Below are 21,897 nucleotides of genomic sequence, written 5' to 3' on the forward strand. Positions count from 1 at the left end.
GTAGCAAGGACACTAGACATGGCTCCTCCCAGGAGAACTACACCAAGACAAGATCGTACGGCAGTACAACTGATTCCGACCGGTAGACAGATTACAATAGTTGAACAATGGGCAGAGGTTATAGGCAGATGTCCACCACGAGCTAACAGGAACAGATTACTGAAAGCTAGGTGGAACTCTCTACTTCCGCACGTCATTTTTCACTGAGGCCTTACTACAGACAACAGAGACTTGCATGGTGTAGAGAGACAACTTGCAAATTGAGTGGCATTCTATGGTGTTCAGCATTGAATCTCCCTTTTGCTTTTGGCGTTCAGATCAACGCTAACGTGTACGTAGACGATCTGATGCAAGGTAACGGAAACCAACGATTCTCGAGACCCATACCTCTCCAGCTTGTGGAAGCAATGTGTGGGGAACAGTTCAGTGTGACAATAGGGCTCATTTGGCAAATGTTTGAGGGGTTTGAGTACTCGACAGTATACCTGTATGGCAAGAATGGTAAATCCAGCATGATCATCGTACCAAATGAGATTTTCTAACAGTGTAGTGCAAGACCTCACACTGAATTTCGCATGACAAACGCCGTCAGGGACGTACGGATCCTCGACTGGTCTTCCCAGTCACCTTCTATGTCACTCACAGAGAGTGACTAGTATGAATAGCAAGGGACGTATTTTGAAAGCAGCTATCATCCTGCAGTCTCCATGAATCACACAGCACATGGTAAAACATTCCTAAAGATGACATTCGTACGCTGTTTGCATCCATGCGACAACCAGTACAGGAATGTGTTCGTTCCCGTGGGAATCACACCCCATACTGATATTGCTGAGGGATATCTTTGTTCCGAATGGAATGGAAGTTACCGTTTAATGTCAGTTTATGATGAACGTCTCGTTAAAGATAAATACCAGAGTCGCCCTTCATCATATACACTTCCCATATGTTGTGGTCTTCAGTCCTGAGACTGGTTTGATGCAGCTCTCCATCCTACTCTATCCTATGCAAGCTTCTTCATCTCCCAGTACTTACTGCAACCTACATACTTCTGAATCTGCTTAGTGTATTCATCTCTTGGTCTCTCTCTACGATTTTTACCCTCCACGCTGCCGCCAAATGCTAAATTTGTGACCCCTTGATGCCTCAGAACATGTCCTACCAACGAGTCCCTTCTTCTTGTCAAGTTGTGCCACAAACTCCTCTTCTCCCCAATTGTATTCAGTACCTCCTCATTAGTTATGTGATCTACCCGTTTAATCTTCAGCATCCTTCCCGTACAGCAATTTATAAAACACTCAGGAATACGCTAAGGTGACAAAAGTCATAGGATATCTTCGAATATCGTGTCGAACTTCCTTTTGCCGAGCCGAGTACAGCAACTCGGCGTGGCATGTACCCAACAAGTGATGCCATAGTTTGAGAACTTGCGGCGTCCTGTCAACACGGCGAGGACAAAACGTACATTACGACGGGCTGGTTCAGCCTTGGTACGGGAACACATACGTGTTACCAGAACGGAACTCGACAAGAACGCCGAGACTTTGCTCACTCACCACCTGTACCTAGCTTCCACTCTCCCAGCACACACTTGGGAGTGCCTGTACGGCAACCCGTACGCCAGCAGTGAGCTCTACAAGAAGAAAGCCACCAACAAACAGTGCGAGAAGTTCCTCCGGCTCCCGGGCGGACGTCAACAGGAGGAGAAAGCCAGCAATATTAAGACCGCCATCAACCTGACAGAGAGAGCACTGCATGAGCCCACAATCTCCGTGCTGTCGAAAGGCCTGACCTTTGCTCCGATTCCAAGTATGTTATCAAAACGTGACATCATCAGCAACGTCGAGCAAGCCATAGGTGGACTCTCGCCGAAAGCAGCCGAAGAAATGAGGAGGGAGACAGACAGGGTACTCGAGAAAGCAGGGATGCCGAAGAACAACATTACGGCAGAAGAGAGCAAGGCACTGTTGAACCTTCGCGATGACAAGAATATCATGGTCTTAGCAGCAGCCAAAGGGAATGCGACAGTCCTACTGAAGTCAGAATATTACTGGCAGAAGATCGAAACCTTACTACAAGATCCAGCATATAAAGAAGTGGGGAAAGACGCATCTGCTTCTGTTACGCGCAAGACCATCGAACTTCTCAACAGCTCAGGAATTGACAGAAACACCATCAGGAAGCTTTACCCTCGGACACTGGCTCCACCACGACCGTATGGCCTCCCGAAGATCCGTAACGAGAATGTCCCTCTGTCCTATATTCAACACCATAAATTCTCCGACGTATGGTGTAGCCAAGCATGGGGATGAAATGATGATGAAGACAATACAACAGCCAATCCCTGAGCAGAGAAAATCTCTGACCCAGCCGGGAATCGAACCCGCGCCTCTTTGCACAGCATTCTGCCCTGCTGACCACTTTTCCTTTTTGACTGAGGACGTTTGATTACTAATCAAACACGCTATCCCATTTTTTGCTAAGCAACGTGAAAAAGAAAAATTGGTTTTCCCAGAAGGGTAAGAACCCACGAACTTAGTGTAGGGAAGCAGCATACTCACGCCTTATAAAATTCACATCAGTCTTTCCATTGTGTGCCAGCCTAGTCCGCTGTAACTAGCTCTGACGTCATAAATGTTGCACAATACATCAATATGTGTTGAATATTAGTTCAATAACTTTAACCATTTTCGAAATTTGGATGTTTTTGTGTAAAAATCATTGGCGCAACAGAAAAGAGCTAGAAACTTAAAAAATTATATTTAGATTCCGTTTGTATAATAATTTAGTAGAAACATTAGTCTGGATCTCACAAATTAAAATTTTACTTGAAATTCATGATTTTCTGGTTTTTGTCTTAAAAATTAAGGAAGCAAGATAGATTAAGTAGACGAATAAATAAGGCTAGGATGTTTAAATTTAAATAGAAGGGAGATCCGCTATAATCATAAAGATGTGAGAAGTTTCAACTGAATAACTATCAAACTATAGCGATAGTGTATCTCCAAAGGGCAAGTTCAGAGCTCGTCTACTGCGTGTAGTGTAATTAAATTAATTCTCTCGCCAAAAATATTTGACTTAGCCACGTCAGACTTTTATTATGATTACTTACCTGTGTGCTGATTGCACATTTAAATTTAGAGCTTCATCGGCCATCAGCAAAGGAAGCAATGATTTATTCGATAACTTAAAGTGGTGCATTACTAGCCCAGCGGCTAGTCGGGAGAGCGGATTTGATCAGGCGTTCCCTTAGCCGTCCGCACCGCGGCTTTATATATAAGAATGCTGCGGGAGAGAAAAAGGCCCCAGTTCTCTCCAGATGCTGATTAGCGCACCACCTGTGCCGGGAGTCGCGTCGCGTCGGTATCATTGCAAAAAAAGCCTCGGATGCCGTAATAAGTTACTCGGGATACGCGTAACAATGAAATCGTTTTCGAGTGAAGTGTTAATTCTGGAAAGACTTTAATGATCTGTCTTCAGTTTGCATATGTCGTATTTTCATGTGCCGCCACGGGACAGACATTCTACCATTATTTAGCGTGGCGTTTGATGAACATTATCATCAAATTATGGCGAGAATTCACTTAAACATTTAATTTGAACAGTTATAGTTGCATCAGCGCATTAGACTCTGAAGTGCTTTGGTAGTTGGATTGTGTGGATTATTTTGGTCTGTGACTTTCAGAATATAGTGAACATTTTAGAGAGAATGGTTTTTGATTATGAATCCCAGACAATCTCGTAATTCCTCAGAGCTATAAGCTGTAGCTATAAATGTATTTCTCAGATGAAGTGGGCACTAGGAATTCTAATTACAGGCTTCACGTTTTGCTAATCACTTTGTGGTTGCCAATATTGTAGTTAGAGAGCCAGTGTTGAGAACGGCAAACAACAGCATTAAATAAATAAAAGGAACACAATTTAAAAAGAATTATTCCACCCGCCGCCGCACATTAGGATTATCGTTTTACACCTTTTTGTTATTCTTTAGACCTCTTCCACTTCAGGCGTTGGCCCTTATCACCCATTCTACCCCCAAAAATCTATCTAACCTAAAAAAAGCAAAGGTAGTGCCACCGCCACTTTCGCCCTAAGAGCTAACTAGGACGGTTGTTTGCCACCAATTCAGCCACGAACAAAAATTAAATACGCCTCTGAACGTTTTATTACAAAAAGGAAAAGGATAAAGGAAGGGGTACAATACTTTTATTATATGGCCACTCAGCTACCGAGGCGGACTATAGATGCCTCATTAGTCAAGTTGGACAAGCTCGTATTACACATTCATGACGTAAAAACATGTTATCATTCAGAGGAGCAAAGGACTGTCACTGTGAAACACAGAGAAGAGAGCGTACAGTGGAAAAAGTAGGCCAGTGTTAGGGCCTCAAGATTGGGAGTAAATGTTGGTTGCGCGGAAAAGCATGGAGAAGAATTAATATTTAGAGCAACAACAGAAACTGTTTCCAAAACACCAAAAGTTTGCTGATAAGAATATTTACATGTATATAAAATTCACAGTTTTTATTAAGTGTCATCAGTTGCATGAGTTATTACATATTAAGTACATTGTTTTTATATCTTTCGGTCCATGATACAACTTTCGTTTTACGCAGTCACAAGTAGTGGTAACAGTTTTTCTAATGATCAGGTATGAGAAAAACGACCATACAAAGTTACGCAATAAACATTTGCCACCTGTATGTTATTAAACTGATGCTTTCGGCGTGGAACTAAAGTTGTATCAAGTGCCATCAATTTTCAGTTTGTCTCGGCATTTAACACCCAACACGTCTTTCAGCGAAGTGTTTCTGTAAGAGCATGCAAAAATTTAACAGGACATAGAGGATGCTCCAGTATACAGTTTGAGGTAGGGAACCTGGAGACAGAGAAGCGAGATAAGATGATAGAAATAAAATCACATTACTGTGTAATTTTTTATTTACATTAGTTACAGTTAGCTACAACTAGCATAACTGACATAATGAAAGTACAATTTGTACTGCATGTTACAAAATATGCTGAAACTGAGGGCCATCAATCTCAATTCCTCGGCGAATAAAATTCTGGCGCACCTTGACAAATATCCCTGGTGTGTTTCGAATCACAACTCAGGCAGCTTCAATTTTGGCAACTAATTCCATCTCCGTATCCACTGGGGACTCATACAGAAGCCACTTTAGATATCCCCGTAGAAAATAATGGGGAGGATTCAGGTCAGGTAATCTCGTAGATCATGGAATATGACCTCCCCTTCCAATCCTGCGAACAGGAAACACAGCATTTGGTTGCGGACATCCACACTGAAGGGAGGCGATGCACTGCCATGCTGTATCAACATCCTCTCACGAACAGCCAAAGGTACGTTATCCAACAACTCAGGTAAGAATTCTTTGCATGAATATCAAGTACAGGTGACCATTCAGACGGCTAGGTAGATTTTCTAGTAATCAGTTCAAGGAAATGAAGAATGTACATGTTAATAAACAGTACAGTACGTGTAGACTTGTACGCATGTTAGTTGTAAATTAGCTGGAAAACAGTTATGTTCAAATGGCTCCAAGCACTATGGGACTTAACATCTGAGGTCACCAGTCCCTTAGGCTTAGAACTACTTAAACCTAACTAACCTAAGGACATCACACACATCCATGCCCAAGGCAGGATTCGAAACTGCGACCGTAGCAGCAGCGCGGTTCCGGAAACACTTATGTTAGATAAAGCGGTAGAAAAGTTTACTTCCATATCTCATTAAGCTTGCTTCTCCGACCCCATGTTTCCTACATCAAACTATCCAGTGGAGCAATATCTATGTCCTGTTACATTTTTGCACGTTCTTACAGAAACACCCTGTATAGCTAGTTACAGATGTGAAAAATTTTGTTAACTGGTAAGGAGAATCAGTGCAGAGAGCTGGGGTTTACATTGGTCCTCAGAATCGAAATTCGATGAATTACGAAGATTTTGAAAATAATATTATCTGATTCACTTCAACAATTTTCATAGTTAATGGAAACAACACTTTTAAATATGTTCTGCTTTTTGTCTTAATACTGTTTCCATATTTCTTGGTTTTAATAACAGCATAAAATGTAAAAGTATCTTTTCTGTAACAACTAGATGTGATGGCTAAAAGAGGATGTCATTTCTTATGACAGGATTTGAGGAATCGTGTGAAAATGGAATGTTTTGTCCCAAACTGACACGGTGTCAAACAGTTGTGTATGAACGGTGAACGAGAAGATGCACAGTTTAGCACACAAGAGGAATTCACCAAGAGGTGTTTTTGGTATTTTTACGAAGTATAGGCTACATAAAACGAATTTTTAGTGAATGTTTTAAACATTTACAGTTGTTAGTCATTTAGCTCACAGAAAGTCATTATGCTGGCCGTCTCACCATCAGGAATCTAGCTGAGTCTACGTCAACTCGTGTCCTCTATAAAACGTTCTTTAAAAATTCTTTTTATGTAGCCCACACTTCGTACAAGCACCAGAAATACCTCTTGTTTGGTGAATTTCTCTTGTGTGCTAAACTGTGCGTCTTCTCGTTCAATATGCAGTACGTCGGTGAATAATTTCAGGCAGACATGAGAAAAACTGTGACACGGAGCTCCACATCGCACAGTACGTAATGACAGGGACTTGGCTTTGTTCCAACCATGAAGTTGCGATCTCCCCCTTCCTAATCGGCCTGCTGAATCGCAATATAACTGACCGTGATCGCATATGCCTAATGAAATTTTACAGTGAGTAAGGCTATCGTTACCGAAGGAAAATACCACCGGTTAATTGGAGGAAAGTGTACAACAGACTCTTCTGAAGGAAGAATGTATTGTGAACTTAATTATGATAATTTTTAAATGAGTAGAATATACTGCAATCGCTCACACGAACTGCACAGAGGGGAAAAGGGTACCATGTAATATTTACTACAACAATCACAGATCATACAAATAAAACACCGATTAACTAAAAAAGGGGATAAATAAACGGCCCCCAGCCCGTTAGGGCAATGAATCTCCAGAATCTTAAGAAAGGCAATGGCAAAGAAATTGAAGCAAATAGTCACTGGCTTGGCAACAGAAGAGTGTCACGCTGTTCCACAACACGACAGTTTTCAAGAAAATAAATGAATCAGAAAGCATTGAGTTTGCAGTTACTTATTCTGAAACAATAAAATTTGAAAGTATAGTTAAATGGAGGTACTAGTTAAATAAATGACTGGCTTAACTTAAACTTTGTGATGTATAAAATGACTTTCAGTAATCTCAGTGTAACGTAATCCAAAATTTTGAATAAAGCAAACCATTTAGTTTTGATTATTGAAAGATTGAACTGAATTTACTACCAGCAAATGATCAACTGATTTCACTTGTAAAATAACAACAATAAAGTACATAGCAAGCCAGCAGAAGTCACTCGAGAAGCTAAATACAGAATAAGTGAAATTGCGCAATCTCAGTTTGTGCTGTATCTTTAGTTATTAGTTTTGCCAGTGAAATCTTACGTCACTTTAAGTAAATGAAGTTAATACTAAAATTTCCAAATTAGTATAGCCTCTGTTATGCAATACAAGCCTGAACAGTTTTTGAGGCAGAAAATTTAGACTGAAACCGGTCATTAGCAACCACACAAAACTGGCAGTAAACAGTGAAGCCGAGTGGACTAAGGCGCTGCAGTCATGGACTGTGCGGCTGGTCCCGGCTGAGGTTCGAGTCTTCCCTCGGGCATGGGTGTGTGTGTTTGTCCTTAGAATAATTTAGGTTAAATAGTGTGTAAGCTTCGGGACTGATGACCTTAGCAGTTAAGTCCCGTAAGATTTCACACACATTTGAACACAGTAAATAGTGAATCAATTTTTATAGTCATACGACTGTCGGTGATTGCATTGGAAAAGAAAAGGGACCCTGCCTGGTAATAATATCTGAGGACAATGACAACACAGGTGCCCTACAAGTTTTAACTATTGCAGGTTATTATTCAAATTAGTCATACTTTGTGAAAGAAATGTAACTGGGGAAAGCCTCTACATTCCTATATCTGTCAGTTAAGTCTTATAATGTACTTGTGCAGACGACGAAGAATGTAGCCGACGACAATGCTGAGCTGCCGTTGTTGCTGCTGCTGTTATTTGAGAACCACGACCCGTTTCCGGAACCACTTATAATGCGGGAGCGCCCCACGAACACTTCCGCACTCTTTCATCACTCAAGCTGCTCTGCTTCCTCTCTTATCGCTACGTGACGGAGACTCTCCACACGCAAAGGTGAACAATGGCACAGCTACTGCCATTTCGTCATTGCTATCCACCTGTTATAGTGGAAGTGTATGATTAGGGAAGGTAAACCTTCCCTAGAGGAAGTGCACCATCACTAGAATGATCGGTAAGAGCTTACCATAAACTGAAAATAGCACGTCCACTGTACTCGACTAGGGAAAATGTACAGTAGCATGTTATTATCCACTAACGAAGGTGTACCATCGCTGCTCCCGGATTATTACAGATGCGTCCAACAACGCTACCACGCATCAGCGTGAATGTAATTGTCGTCAGCTCGTTATTGATATGTTATAAAGCAGTGCAGTTATGGTTGACAGTAGAGATGGGTCGAACTCGTTGATTCCCGTGAACTACTTCATTCATTTCACTCTTTGCCGTGAAGCGTTCAAATGAAGTAGTTCATTCATGAAGTACGGAAGCCTGGCGAGGTTGCCCAGTTCGCCGCTCACCCGCGGCTACGCTCGCTCGTACACTAAAGGTTCGCAATACTTCATAATTTTACCAACAGATGGCCGAACTATGCAGTAACGTGCACGCAACGTTTTACGCTCTTACAGCGTCTGAGCTAACTTAAATAGAGCGTGGTCGAAGGGGACAAAGGAAAGATAAACAGAGAAGCCTGTCACATATAAAGAAGGTATTACATTTAATCTTGCTCGACATTTTCTCATGAAACGCCCAAAAAAGTCTTCATCAGCCAAGTGAAACATTATTTGTTGTATTCATGGACTGAAAAACTAGGGCTACCAACAAAATGCAGTCCAATTTCATGTTCCTTTTAAAATTTAATCCAAAATCGAGTATGTTTATCACTGTCACAAAGTCTATATATCTATGTTAAGTAATTATTCAGAAGTTTTCCTGTAGATTTTATTTTGTTGAGAATAATATAACCCTCCAAATTCAAAACGTAAACTGTCACCTGTAGTAATTGGTATGATTTCAGGTAAAATCCCTCTTTCAGTGTTATTAACAAAACTTTTATTTTCATGTTGGCTGTGCGTGCTCACACAGCCAGCCTCTTCGTTTGTATCTGTAATATTAATTTGTCCGAAAGCGCTGCCAACGGTAGGCTACCGGTAGACGCGAAGTATAACTGAACTGCACAAATAGTCACGGGTAATGATGTCAGCACTGCAGGAAGCAGCTGACGCTGCCTTCCCATCGTCCCTCACCTCCCCAACCCCTCGCAAACCTATAGTTTCCCACAAACGCCGCGCGATTCGTCGACAGGCTGTAGAGGGGGGACTGAAGTGAAGGGAGAATGAGTGACGTAACGTCGATGTAATGGGATGAGGGAGAGGGGAAGAGAGTGAGTGAACTTGAAGAAAGTGTGGAGTGTGCTATCTGTGAAGAGTTTGAAGTACCAGTTCATTGAAATTGAGTGGTTAGTTCACACTTCACTGGAGTGAAGCGTCCATTTGAACGACTCATTCACGAGCTCCCCATCACTAGTTGACAGTAGTGTAGTTACAGTTTACAGTAGTGCAGATGTGGCTGGTAGTAGTGCAGTTGCGATTGACATCAGTGCAGCTATGGTTCAATTAGTGAAGTTCTACGAACATCTTAGAGTGGAATGGGGAAATCTCATTTATAAATCTGGCTTCATGGACAGAGAAAAGTACGAGTCAAATCACTAAAATCTGGGTGAAAGAGGGACGGCAACGATTACAAGTTTTTGAAGAGATGTGAAGTGCTGGAAGTGAAATGAGTAGACGCGACCGAATGATGAAATACTTGAAGTCAAGGCTCTGTAACATTGAGAGATGTCCAAATTTATCTTAGTGTGTGCGAGCCTTGTTTACAAAAGCAAAAAGGTCAGAAAAAGGAATAGCAGTGAAGCCAGTGCTCTTCAAGAAGCTACATTTCAGAAGCTGATCTCATCGACTCCCAATCGCAACCAAATGGAGATTACAAATTCGTAATGGTTTATCTGGACCACCTCAATTCATTGTTCCCAGGCCACTGAAGTCTAAAACAGCTGAAGAGGTATGCGATAACATTATTCACATTTTTACGTTGTTAGGTGGTCCCTCAATATTGCAGTCTGACAATGGCAGGGAGTTCGTTAACAAGATAATGGGCAGCGTAACTGAACCATGGCCCAATTTTAAGATTGTCCACAGTAAACCTAGACACTGTCAGAGCCAAGGCATCGTAGACCGAGCAAATCAAGACACACAAAATATACTAACTACATGTCTGCACGAGCACAATACCTTGGGGTGGAGGCATACAGTAAGATTTCTGCAGCTAATGAAGAATAGCGCTGCATATTTTGGAATTAAAAGATGTCCATATGAAGCGAGGTTTGGCTGCCCTCCTAAACATGATTTGTCTTCAACAAATTTACCTCCTGAAGCATCGATGAACGATCACTCTGAGGATGACCTCGAAAATATAATTAATCAAGTGAGTGTTAGCAGTAAGGCGGACTGAAACGTTACAGGATAATGATCTCAGGAAATCTACATTGCAAGAGGATAACATACCAACAGGAACAGAGGTTGAGAACAGAGAGAAAGAAAGTAGTCCTGACTGATTTAGACGAGTCAACTCGTGGTATTAAAAACACAGAACTTTAGTGTACAAGTGCTTAGAAGAACAAGCGCAAAGAATGCGGCAGTGTTCAGTGGAAAAGGGCTATACTGTGAGAGTTCCAGTTCCCGAATTCGGTAGAGGAGGAGGAGATGCTAGGTCTGTCTTGGGAGTCGCCCTCGAGACAACGGCCGATGGTTTATACCCAATCTGGGCGAGAGATGGTGTGCTGAGTCAACTATACACACGGTAATAAATTGTTTGTTTTTAAATAATTATGGAAGGGACGATACGAAATGCCATTGCGGCTACAACTACAACATTTGTTTCGGGTCCCAGTTCAGTACTTGCCCTCCGAGAATAATCTCAGAGGAGGAAGTTCCAGCAGAGCAAACTATTGCCCTGAGGACAGTTGCGACGTCTAAGTCGACGGAAAGCGGCCAGGGATTCTTCAAATGCAACTTCTAGCAAAAATGTCCGGCTCTGACATGCTTTTGCAAAACAAAAATGTGTTGTGGAGCTCAAAGTGCCAGGGTGCACGTCCTTGCTGCAATAAATTTTACATAATATGACTATGTTTTCAAACTACAAGTGATTAATGCAACTTTCGAAGTACGACTGTTTTGTTATTAAAATGAGATTTTCACTCTGCAGCGGAGTGTGCGCTGATACGAAACTTCCTGGAAGATTAAAACTGTTTGCCGGACCGAGACGCGAACTCAGGACCATTGCCTTTCGCGGGCAGGTGCTCTACCATCGTTTTTTTTTTTTGTGAAAGCCAGGTATCGTAGCCACTTTTTACCACTTTTTTTTCAGTGGCAGGCAAGCGTCGGCAAAGAGGGCAGGGGTCAATAATTCTAAGGCCTGGTGGCCTCAATGTCACCCCGTACCTGTCACCTATTAGCGTTATATGTAATTTGTGTTTGCTTTTTATTTTTAATTATTGGTTTCGTATCTTGGGAACAATTAGAACTGAAATGCGTTTTGAGGATAATCACAAAATGTATAAATTGGTTCCCTTAATAAATGTGAAAAATAAATTTCAATGCCTCCTTCATTTTTTGCTGCGTTTATATGTATTTAAAATTAAAAGATAAACTGAATCATGTAGCGTCTTTGCTTCTTCCTTTTTGTAACATAAATCAGAGGCGTTTGTTTGCTATTAGTTGTTAGCCAATGCCCAGCCGTTCAAAGAGAATTTTGAGCATGTTGCCATATGTCTTTATATGGCCAGAATACTTAACTAATCCGTCATACACATTTTTCATGTACATGTGAAAATCAGTTATGTTGTCGGTCCTAAGTCATTGGTGATAAAGCTACCGTATTTTCCCATTAACCAATGAATGGAGCTGTTTTTTGTTGCAGGAAAATGCTGTATTTGTGGCCTGAAAAGTATCAGAGGCTGAAAATTTTCTGTGGATGATCTTGCCAGAAAAGCCAATTGTTTTCTTAACAATTTCCAGTTCTGCACATGTCCAGCACACGTAAATCTGTGTACTGTCGTGTCAAGGAGATTACATCTGAGACAAAGATTTGTTTGGCTAATCCCTATTGAGTGTAATCGTTCGTTGGTGCAAGTTGTATTGTTGACTGATTTGTACCATGCTATTTTGACATCGGATGATAGACCGCACAGGTTGATATTCTTCCATATAGTTATCCAGTAAATGCGGATGTTTTCCCTCTTTTTGTTCTTCTCCTCGTTTTTATTTCTGAGGCACAGAATGGCTTGGCCCGTTAACTGCCTCGAATTAGTGATTTCGCTTCTGATCTAACTCAGGTCGACAGTATGTTCGCACATGACGGTGCCGGCGATTGGTTTTTTGCACGTTGACTGATACATGGAGACTTGCAGGCCTAAGAATTTCAAATAAGTTGTAATGCTTGTAGCATTTTCGTTGAGAATACTAGCGGCCCTTTTGAGGAAAAGAGCAGAGGACTGGTTCTTTATGTCAGTTAAACCCAACCTTCCATTTCTGGGATCTAGGTAGCTGTTCTCCCGTCCACTTTGAACACTTCACCTCGCCATAGGTAGTTAGTGACGGTTGACCTTATCTTTCCAGGTATCATGTTGGAGAGTGGGAATATTTGCGCCGTATAAGAAGCTTTTGATAGAAGGCAGTTAAAGAAATAATTCTCTGATGTTGATTTAAAGCTAGGAGCAGGTTTTCTCTGGTGGATCCTTGAATATCTCCGGATGTGGTTCTCCAATTAATAGCCGCCATTTTTATTGGACACGTAGTCAGGGTTGTCCCAAGTGATTTACACTGAGTGACCGGTGTTGCCCAGCTGACGTTAATGCGTTTGAAGCTCCGTAAGTTTAGAAGTCTGCTCTTATTGTCACTGGTTTTAGCTCCCGAAACGCTGCAGTACTTTTTAATAAGCAGTTCTACTTTGAAAATGGCATCAGTGTTCCGTAATACAACATCTACATCATCAGCGTAGGCGTTGGTGACTGTTTTGTGACCTGCTAGCGTGATCCCGGTTAGATTGGCGTGAAGACTGCGGAGTAACGGGTCCAAGGAAAGAACGAATAGAAACATGGGTTGCGGACTTCCCTGAGGAACGCCACGTCGTGTCTGGACCCGCTCAGTCCTCTGACAGTTGACATAGATACTTGCGCTGATTCCCAAAGCAACGTTCGTAACTACACTTGAAGGCTCGTTCTTCAAGGCCTATTTTTCTCATAGTATCCTAATAGGCACTGCTGCTGATCTCACTTACACGTGTTTACAATGTCCTCACCCGCGCCAGCATTACACTGCTCTTTTGTTTACGGTTGGATTGTGATGTATCATCGTCTGAGCAGTCTTCAGTTGTGTCCTAAGGTCTTTTTGTTTTGTTTGCAGATCACATTCGTGGGTAGTGGAACTGCGATCGGTTATTGCATGCAAGGGAGGAAAATCATTGACATTTACGGCAGCTACATCAGAAGTACTAGCTCCATCATTACAGGTCGAGGCTGATTATTGAACAGAACTGGAATCAGTAGTCCACTTTCACTAATCGAGCCAGTGAAGGTGCACTATCACCAGTGATGGTATACTTTACCTGAAACTTCCACTTCCACTATAACAGATTTATTTAAAAAAAAGTTCCCTTGGCTATTACCCTGAAATTTACAATGTTTTCATTATAATTACAATCAGTTATATACAAACAGAAATCAATACACAATTACATCGATTAGGTATTAAATATAGTTTGTATAATAAAGCTTACAGATTCAGTATCAGAAGTAAAGTACAAGTTATCAACGGATACTAAACGGCAAAAATTTTTAGAAGGTGTAGAAGGTATTTTAGCTGCATTTTTGGTGTTAAAACGTGACTTAACAATAGATGCTCCTTTGAAAGTTCTGCAAGGCAGATCTTGAGGGATGCGCTGTGAATAAACAGTTGATAACTCTATAAGGACAAAAAACGCAATCTTTCAATAGTTGCAACAATGCTACATCACCAAGCAGCATGCATGTAATAACACAAGAACAATGCTATATCACCAAGCAGCATGCGTGTAATAACAGAAGAACGGCATTATGTCAACTGAGAAATTACAATTTTTTATGCTGTTGCTTCCATATTTTCCGGTGACTAACGGTGGGATGCATTTTCCAATTTTCCAGTGTGGATAGGAAAATCTATTTAGACTTATATCCCACCTTCTGCAAATGTCGGTTCTAGGCGCTACAGTCTGGAACCGCGCGACCTCTACGGTCACAGGTTCGAATCCTGCCTCGGGCATGGATGTGTGTGGTGTCCTTAGGTTAGTTAGATTTAAGTAGTTCTAAGTTCTAGGGGACTGCTGATCACAGCAGTTAAGTCCCATAGTGCTCAGAGCCATTTGAACCATTTTTTTCTGCTAGTGTTATCATATACACTCCTGGAAATTGAAATAAGAACACCGTGAATTCATTGTCCCAGGAAGGGGAAACTTTATTGACACATTCCTGGGGTCAGATACATCACATGATCACACTGACAGAACCACAGGCACATAGACACAGGCAACAGAGCATGCACAATGTCGGCACTAGTACAGTGTATATCCACCTTTCGCAGCAATGCAGGCTGCTATTCTCCCATGGAGACGATCGTAGAGATGCTGGATGTAGTCCTGTGGAACGGCTTGCCATGCCAATTCCACCTGGCGCCTCAGTTGGACCAGCGTTCGTGCTGGACGTGCAGACCGCGTGAGACGACGCTTCATCCAGTCCCAAACATGCTCAATGGGGGACAGATCCGGAGATCTTGCTGGCCAGGGTAGTTGACTTACACCTTCTAGAGGACGTTGGGTGGCACGGGATACATGCGGACGTGCATTGTCCTGTTGGAACAGCAACTTCCCTTGCCGGTCTAGGAATGGTAGAACGATGGGTTCGATGACGGTTTGGATGTCCCGTGCACTATTCAGTGTCCCCTCGACGATCACCAGTGGTGTACGGCCAGTGTAGGAGATCGCTCCCCACACCATGATGCCGGTTGTTGGCCCTGTGCGCCTCGGTCGTATGCAGTCCTGATTGTGGCGCTCACCTACACGGCGCCAAACACGCATACGACCATCATTGGCGCCAAGGCAGAAGCGACTCTCATCGCTGAAGACGACACGTCTCCATTCGTCCCTCCATTCACGCCTGTCGCGACACTACTGGAGGCGGGCTGCACGATGTTGGGGCGTGAGCGGAAGACGGCCTAACGGTGTGCGGGACCGTAGCCCAGCTTCATGGAGACGGTTGCGAATGGTCCTTGCCGATACCCCAGGAGCAACAGTGTCCCTAATTTGCTGGGAAGTGGCGGTGCGGTCCCCTACGGCACTGCGTAGGATCCTACGGTCTTGGCGTGCATCCGTGCGTCGCTGCGGTCCGGTCCCAGGTCGACGGGCACGTGCACCTTCCGCCGACCACTGGCGACAACATCGATGTACTGTGGAGACCTCACGCCCCACGTGTTGAGCAATTCGGCGGTACGTCCACCCGGCCTCCCGCATGCCCACTGTACGCCCTCGCTCAAAGTCCGTCAACTGCACATAAGGTTCACGTCCACGCTGTCGCGGCATGCTACCAGTGTTAAAGACTGCGATGGAGCTCCGTAAGCCACGGCAAACTGGCTGACACTGACGGCGGCGGTGCAGAAATGCTGCGCAGCTAGCGCCATTCGACGGCCAACACCGCGGTTCCTGGTGTGTCCGCTGTGCCGTGCGTGTGATCATTGCTTGTACAGCCCTCTCGCAGTGTCCGGAGCAAGTATGTTGGGTCTGACACACTAGTGTCAATGTGTTCTTTTTTCCATTTCCAGGAGTGTAATAACAAAATCTGAGTGCAAAGTAATATACACGTTGTAGCTGAGTCATGGGTGTAGTATCGCGAATACTTCAACACAAGAAATGAATTGTGACCTGATATGTTGAAGTTGAAAAGGAACAGAGTTGAGTATACCCGTGTGCTTGAGGTGTACTTATGATAATCTGCTCCGTGGACTGCTTGTTTCTCGAGTTGCTTCAAGTTTCTTTTTTTTTTCCATAGCTGGACATCAGCGACTATTTACTCTTATAAAAGATTTTTTGGCCTTATTCTTGCTTCTATGCCTTGCGTGTACCTATCATGTTTATCTGATTTGTTTCTCAGATATCAAAATGTACATGTCCCTTCCAGATTCTCTTACCCAGCTGTTAACATTTCCTTCAACATGTCCACTTACTACGATTTATTATTATTTATGTGCGTATCTTAACCTACAGATGACATATATGCCATTAAGTTGAGAATAAACCCAATTCCGGTTCACAATTATCACGGCTGCATCATCAGTGAATCGTATTGCGCTAATTTTGAATTGTTGATAGCGCAAACAATTCTTTTATTCCTTCATTCCCTTTTCAGTGAACAGGTTGCCTTACATCTTTCATGGTTTTCATTTCTTATACAAATCTGTCACTGAAGACTACTACAATTCGCTTTGAAGAAAGAGAGTGGGTTTACATTTCTTTCTGTTATCAGTACAGCATTGCCCAAAAAAGGAAAAACTTTTTATTTCATCCCACATTATAAAACGCCTTCCTATATTTATAGCGCCACGATAAGCTCCAAAATACCTCCTAATCTGCATTTTGAATGCAAATACAAAACATAATGGTTTCAAGGTTTATACAAGCTTGGCGGCGCTGCAGTAACGAATTTTCAGAAAAATGGAGGGAGTTTCGTGACTCATTGTCTTGGACTCTGATGTATCTATGATATCATCATCCAACAAAAGAATTACAATCAAATCTCATCTATGTTCCAGATTTTGAGACCTTTTATCTTGCTCGTTATACAGTTGCAAGTCATTTACTTCTGCAGAGCGTTCAATGCGCGAGTGTGGCACAACGGTACCTTATCAGTGAATCCACATTATTAATGAAGTATTACGCAAACGCGAACTGTTTTTCGTACAGCGTTCATTTCGCAAAGAATAACTTTATTTTACATTAAGGCTCTGTATGTCCATCTTTATGTAGATAGTTGCAGGACCTCAGCTATGCAGTACATAATGTCAAATCAAAACACCCTTCAGCCATCTAAATTTCCAATTCTAAGCCAAGAAGTTATGATATAAGGGATCTCTGTGTCACTGATACCATTCAATGAATGCTGGCCCCTATTTTGTCTGGACCAGAGCTGGGAATCTTCCTACACGCCGGTGAGGGATCCTGAAGATCGCGTAATATTACGCCGAAACTGGCTGTTCAATAAAATACGTAATTGGAAATTTAGACGGCTGAAAGGTGTTTTTATTCGACACTGTGATTTAATTAAGCCCGATCGGCCACAAAGATTCATTTTGAAGAGACCGCCAATATTTATGGCAGTCTGATGCGGTCATCTCGTGCCAGCTTGGTTAGATATTCGTCATTGGCTGTGAAGCTGTTGTCCCTGTAAGCTTACGTTGACCATTATTAGTCTGCGTAATAAGTAAATGCATTTGACAATATAGTCGGCCATGCCTACAGAAGAGTACATTACTGTGGTTAATATTCTCAGTTTATAATGCATGATACCAAATGGACAGATAATAGTACTTTATATTCTTGATAACCTACTGTTCTTTGCCAAAAGCTGAAGACCTAACTATTCCAACATAGTTTTGCTTTCCGTAACCACCAGCATTAACGCCTATGAACTTGCAATCATTATCAAACAATTCTTGCAACATAGAAGAACAACAATGTTTGTACATATATTCAGAATGAGAAACGCAAATACATCAAATGTCTCTCTACAAACCTATGCAATTAGCAAAATTTCAAACATTTTAGCAGCTAGTGACCATATTCCAGAAGTCATCGACTTCTGTAGTTCTCATATAACGCATCTGAAAATTGTCTAACGCAACATTACTTATTACTTTTACTGTTTTGCAACAGTTTCAACACCAATACGAAAAAAATAAAGTTTATAAGCCCCACTTCTAAGTGACTGACAAGTCTACTGGTACCTCAAACAAAATCGGAATTAAGCAAAGCATGTGAATTTTTTATGCAATGTATCATGCATTGGTAGTTACGCAATGTGGCTTCCAAGACTAAAGGACTTTTAGTCCCGCATAATGTTATCACTCAGCAACAGCAGCACAAAATACGTGGGAATGTTAATGTATAAATTTAGGACTAACTTGGATTCCACGACAAAGAGAAAACCCGATTCCCAACTTACTGACTGCAGCAGTGTATGTCTGCTTTATTCAGAGGATTCTGTGTTTTAAGGGGGTAGTTCACTTCTAAAAATCTGATGGCAATATCGTCGAATGGAGTGACAGTGAATGTACGTTTGACGAGTTACTCAACAAAGAACTGCATGGAAGTGGTAATTGTAACTTGAAAAAATGTCACTGACAGAACATACTGGTAGTATAGGTTCTTCATCACGACCATCATCTTCTACCAGAAGACAGCCCGTCGCCTCACACTTATTGAACAAGCTATCGGCCAAGCAGTACAGCACATGGAACATCAGGAAAAACTATGTTCTTCAAAACTTGAAGAGAGAAGATACAAAGAGACGAAGAAGTTGACAGTTTTTTCTTTTTTTGTGGTCTTCTGATACACTTCCGAACACTTTCACCTGGTGATAAAATGGAATACCGCATGCGAATTAAGTTGAGGAAACAATTTTTGAAAGGATGTAACGGAAGGTTTCCGTTTTCATTTGCATATAGCCAGCAGATTCTACAGGCTACCGCGTTAAATTAGTATAAAAATGGTAAAACTCTCCAAAAGTATATCTTTGAGTATTGGTGCAGTGAGCAGCACATTGACTTTGCTTGGGCACACTTTCTGGTAAATCATAAACAGTAAAGCTGAAAGAAAACATCGCTCACTGTTCTCTCCACTGATATTCAGGTCCACGCTGTTATAAAAGCTGTGACACGAACATGTTATACAGGCCACGAGCCACACAGTGCTTCTACGCTGTTGTCGTTGATCTTATCTCCAGCATAAAAATATTCGTAGAATTCCCTGAAGCTTGAACAATTGGCCTGCAATACTTGTGTGCACTGAAATTGTACATGTTAATACTGCAAGACTTGTCTGCCTTAAAAGGTTTTTATGTAAATTTACAGAATATCCCTAAAACGTGATAACACAAGATACGACAGACTTAAAATTTCACTGTCAGCGGCAGTGTATATAATTCTTACTGAAGATTATATGAGAACAGATAACGATTTGACGAGGACACTATACAACAAGGATGAATCTAATCAACAACTGACTTTTATTTAGTTTCGTTTGTTGTGCAAATGAAACTGGCGATGTATATATAATATCTTACGCGCTCAGCTTTAATACAAAAAAAGTACCATTTGTGACGAATTTATGTACGTCATTACACCTTATTAAAGCTCATTCGCCGGTGCATCTTACATTAACAGCAATAAATCCAGCCTTGCTTACTGTAACAACAGATATATTTCTTTTCAGACGAGATAGTTCCTACTGACGTATCATACAATCGTATCAGTTTTCTTTGATACCAAATACACATACTGAATGATTACGCATGAAAAGGAAGACGACGAGTCAAAGTATCTAAACAGTTGCGTATAACAGGGACAAGAAGCTAAAGCAACACTGGAGGTGTAGTATTTACGGTTGTACGTTTCAGTGAAGATCATGCCACACAATATCTGCTTGCAAATTACGATTCCTCCATATATTTTAAAGACGTTTATACATATACTAAATTGTTCACTTACCATATGAGTGTGCAACAGTGAGCAGAATGAAGAAAGTGAGCAGTTTCCATTTCTGAAGAAATGCCGTGCACGTCATTGCGAGTGTCTCGACGAGGTCAGTAATAAAAACGTTCGACACTAGCTGTTACGCTGTTATCAAGTGAACGAAGAACCAGCGTCTCAGACTACTGTGATAAGGCTGCTACCTCGTGTAATCGCTCATCGAGCTGTCACAGGTGATTCCATAGGGCTGCCACTCCTTCTCCAGAGAGGTTCATTAAAAGCATCAGCCGAATCAAATCAACAAAATAATCGATAACGTTCTCTAGTTCGAACAGTCGACCAGAAACAGTTGACAGACACACGTTGAAAACTAGCACTCAGAACGTATCGTTTCCCAACAGACTTCAATTATGTACGCCAAACAGAACATTGTTGCGGATAATTAAAAATTTCACGCGATTTAAACATGATGAAGAAACAGATGTCTGTATTTTTATACGGACAACTGACGACTAAAATTTTATAGAGTCGAGAATTATGTTTCGTGGAAATGAAATGGAAATTGACAGTCCGCAACGTTGAAATCCGATTAGTAGATTACGACAGTTGCTTAGCCAAACATGGAATAGCACATGAGTGACTGGATGTTTTACCGATCAAGCCACAGCAAACCTAAAAAAAATATTCTACGAGTGATGCGGTCCTATCACGGGAGTAGTTGTGATACGTACGAACAAATATACTAATGGATCTTACCATACTCCTTCCGACATAGTTAAACTGTACTTGATATAATGCCTTTCTCCCGTTCTTTATATGTTTTCCTCGGGATTCTACTAGTAAGGTCCACTTTCTACGCCTGACGCGCCTAGAAGATTTACAGGAATGCTGCGCGAGCCACTGCACTAGTTACGTCGCGTCGAACGGACACCTGTCTGTCTTCGCTGTAGCAGCACAGATGGCCTTTAGTCACGCGCGCGACGGCAGTCATGTGTCGCGATAAACTGAGCGCCTGCCCGCGCGTTCGCCGACTGGCCACCACATGTTGCGGCGAGGGACGGCTCGTGCTGCAATTGTTAAGGCAGCGCAGCGCAGGCAGCCGAGGATTGCAGAAAACGCCGCCGGCTGGCGTGACGCCACAGGCCGGCCTCTGACGTGCTGCTCTGACGAAACCCGTTTCGCGGCCGGTCGACAAGGTTAAGCTCGCGCTGCCAAAGGATGCGCCGACCGCTACACACGTGGGCCGCGTTTCACTGGCTTTGCGCCATTCATCACAGTCGGCTTTGTCGTGTTACGTCATTAATGTGATAATTTAATAAAACCTGTTATCGAAAACCAAATTCTGAAGAGAAAACGTCGAAACTTAAGTAGAGGTAGACAGCGGGTGGTTCAAATGGCTCTGAGCACTATGGGACTCAACTGCTGAGGTCATTAGTCCCCTAGAACTTAGAACTAGTTAAACCTAACTAACCTAAGGACATCACAAACATCCATGCCCGAGGCAGGATTCGAACCTGCGACCGTAGCGGTCTTGCGGTTCCAGACTGCAGCGCCTTTAACCGCACGGCCACTTCGGCCGGCAGACAGCGGGTGACTTCAGTGTACCGTCGACCGGGGTTACTTTGGTCCTTGCGGGGTTACTTTAGTCCAACAACAAAAAAAAAAAAAAAAAGTTTTAAATTTTTGTGCTGAACAAACTAAATAAGATATATTGGTATTTTTGGGTTTAAAATATGTTTTATACCCTACTTGAGCCTATTTTAATACTTCTGGGTAATTTAAAGTCTGTACCATAGGCAACACTGGAGGTTTTGTAAATCTTTGTTTTGATGTGTGATTTGTTTACCTCCAAACTTTT

General features: G+C 42.1%; 1 protein-coding gene across 2 annotated transcripts in view; it reads right to left on the reverse strand.

Moving 5' to 3' along the window:
• Positions 1 to 21,081, reverse strand: part of LOC124615748 — a 107,906-nt gene extending 86,825 nt beyond the window's left edge. For both annotated transcript variants that reach the window (XM_047143834.1, XM_047143833.1), the window contains exon 1: positions 20,058 to 21,081. In XM_047143834.1, coding sequence (XP_046999790.1) covers positions 20,058 to 20,133 — 76 coding nt within the window. In that variant the 5' untranslated portion in view covers positions 20,134 to 21,081. The remainder of the gene's footprint in view (positions 1 to 20,057) is intronic.
• Between the last annotated feature and the right edge of the window lie 816 nt (positions 21,082 to 21,897).

Source organism: Schistocerca americana, chromosome 5, assembly GCF_021461395.2.
Source record: "Schistocerca americana isolate TAMUIC-IGC-003095 chromosome 5, iqSchAmer2.1, whole genome shotgun sequence".
NCBI lineage: Eukaryota > Metazoa > Arthropoda > Insecta > Orthoptera > Acrididae > Schistocerca > Schistocerca americana.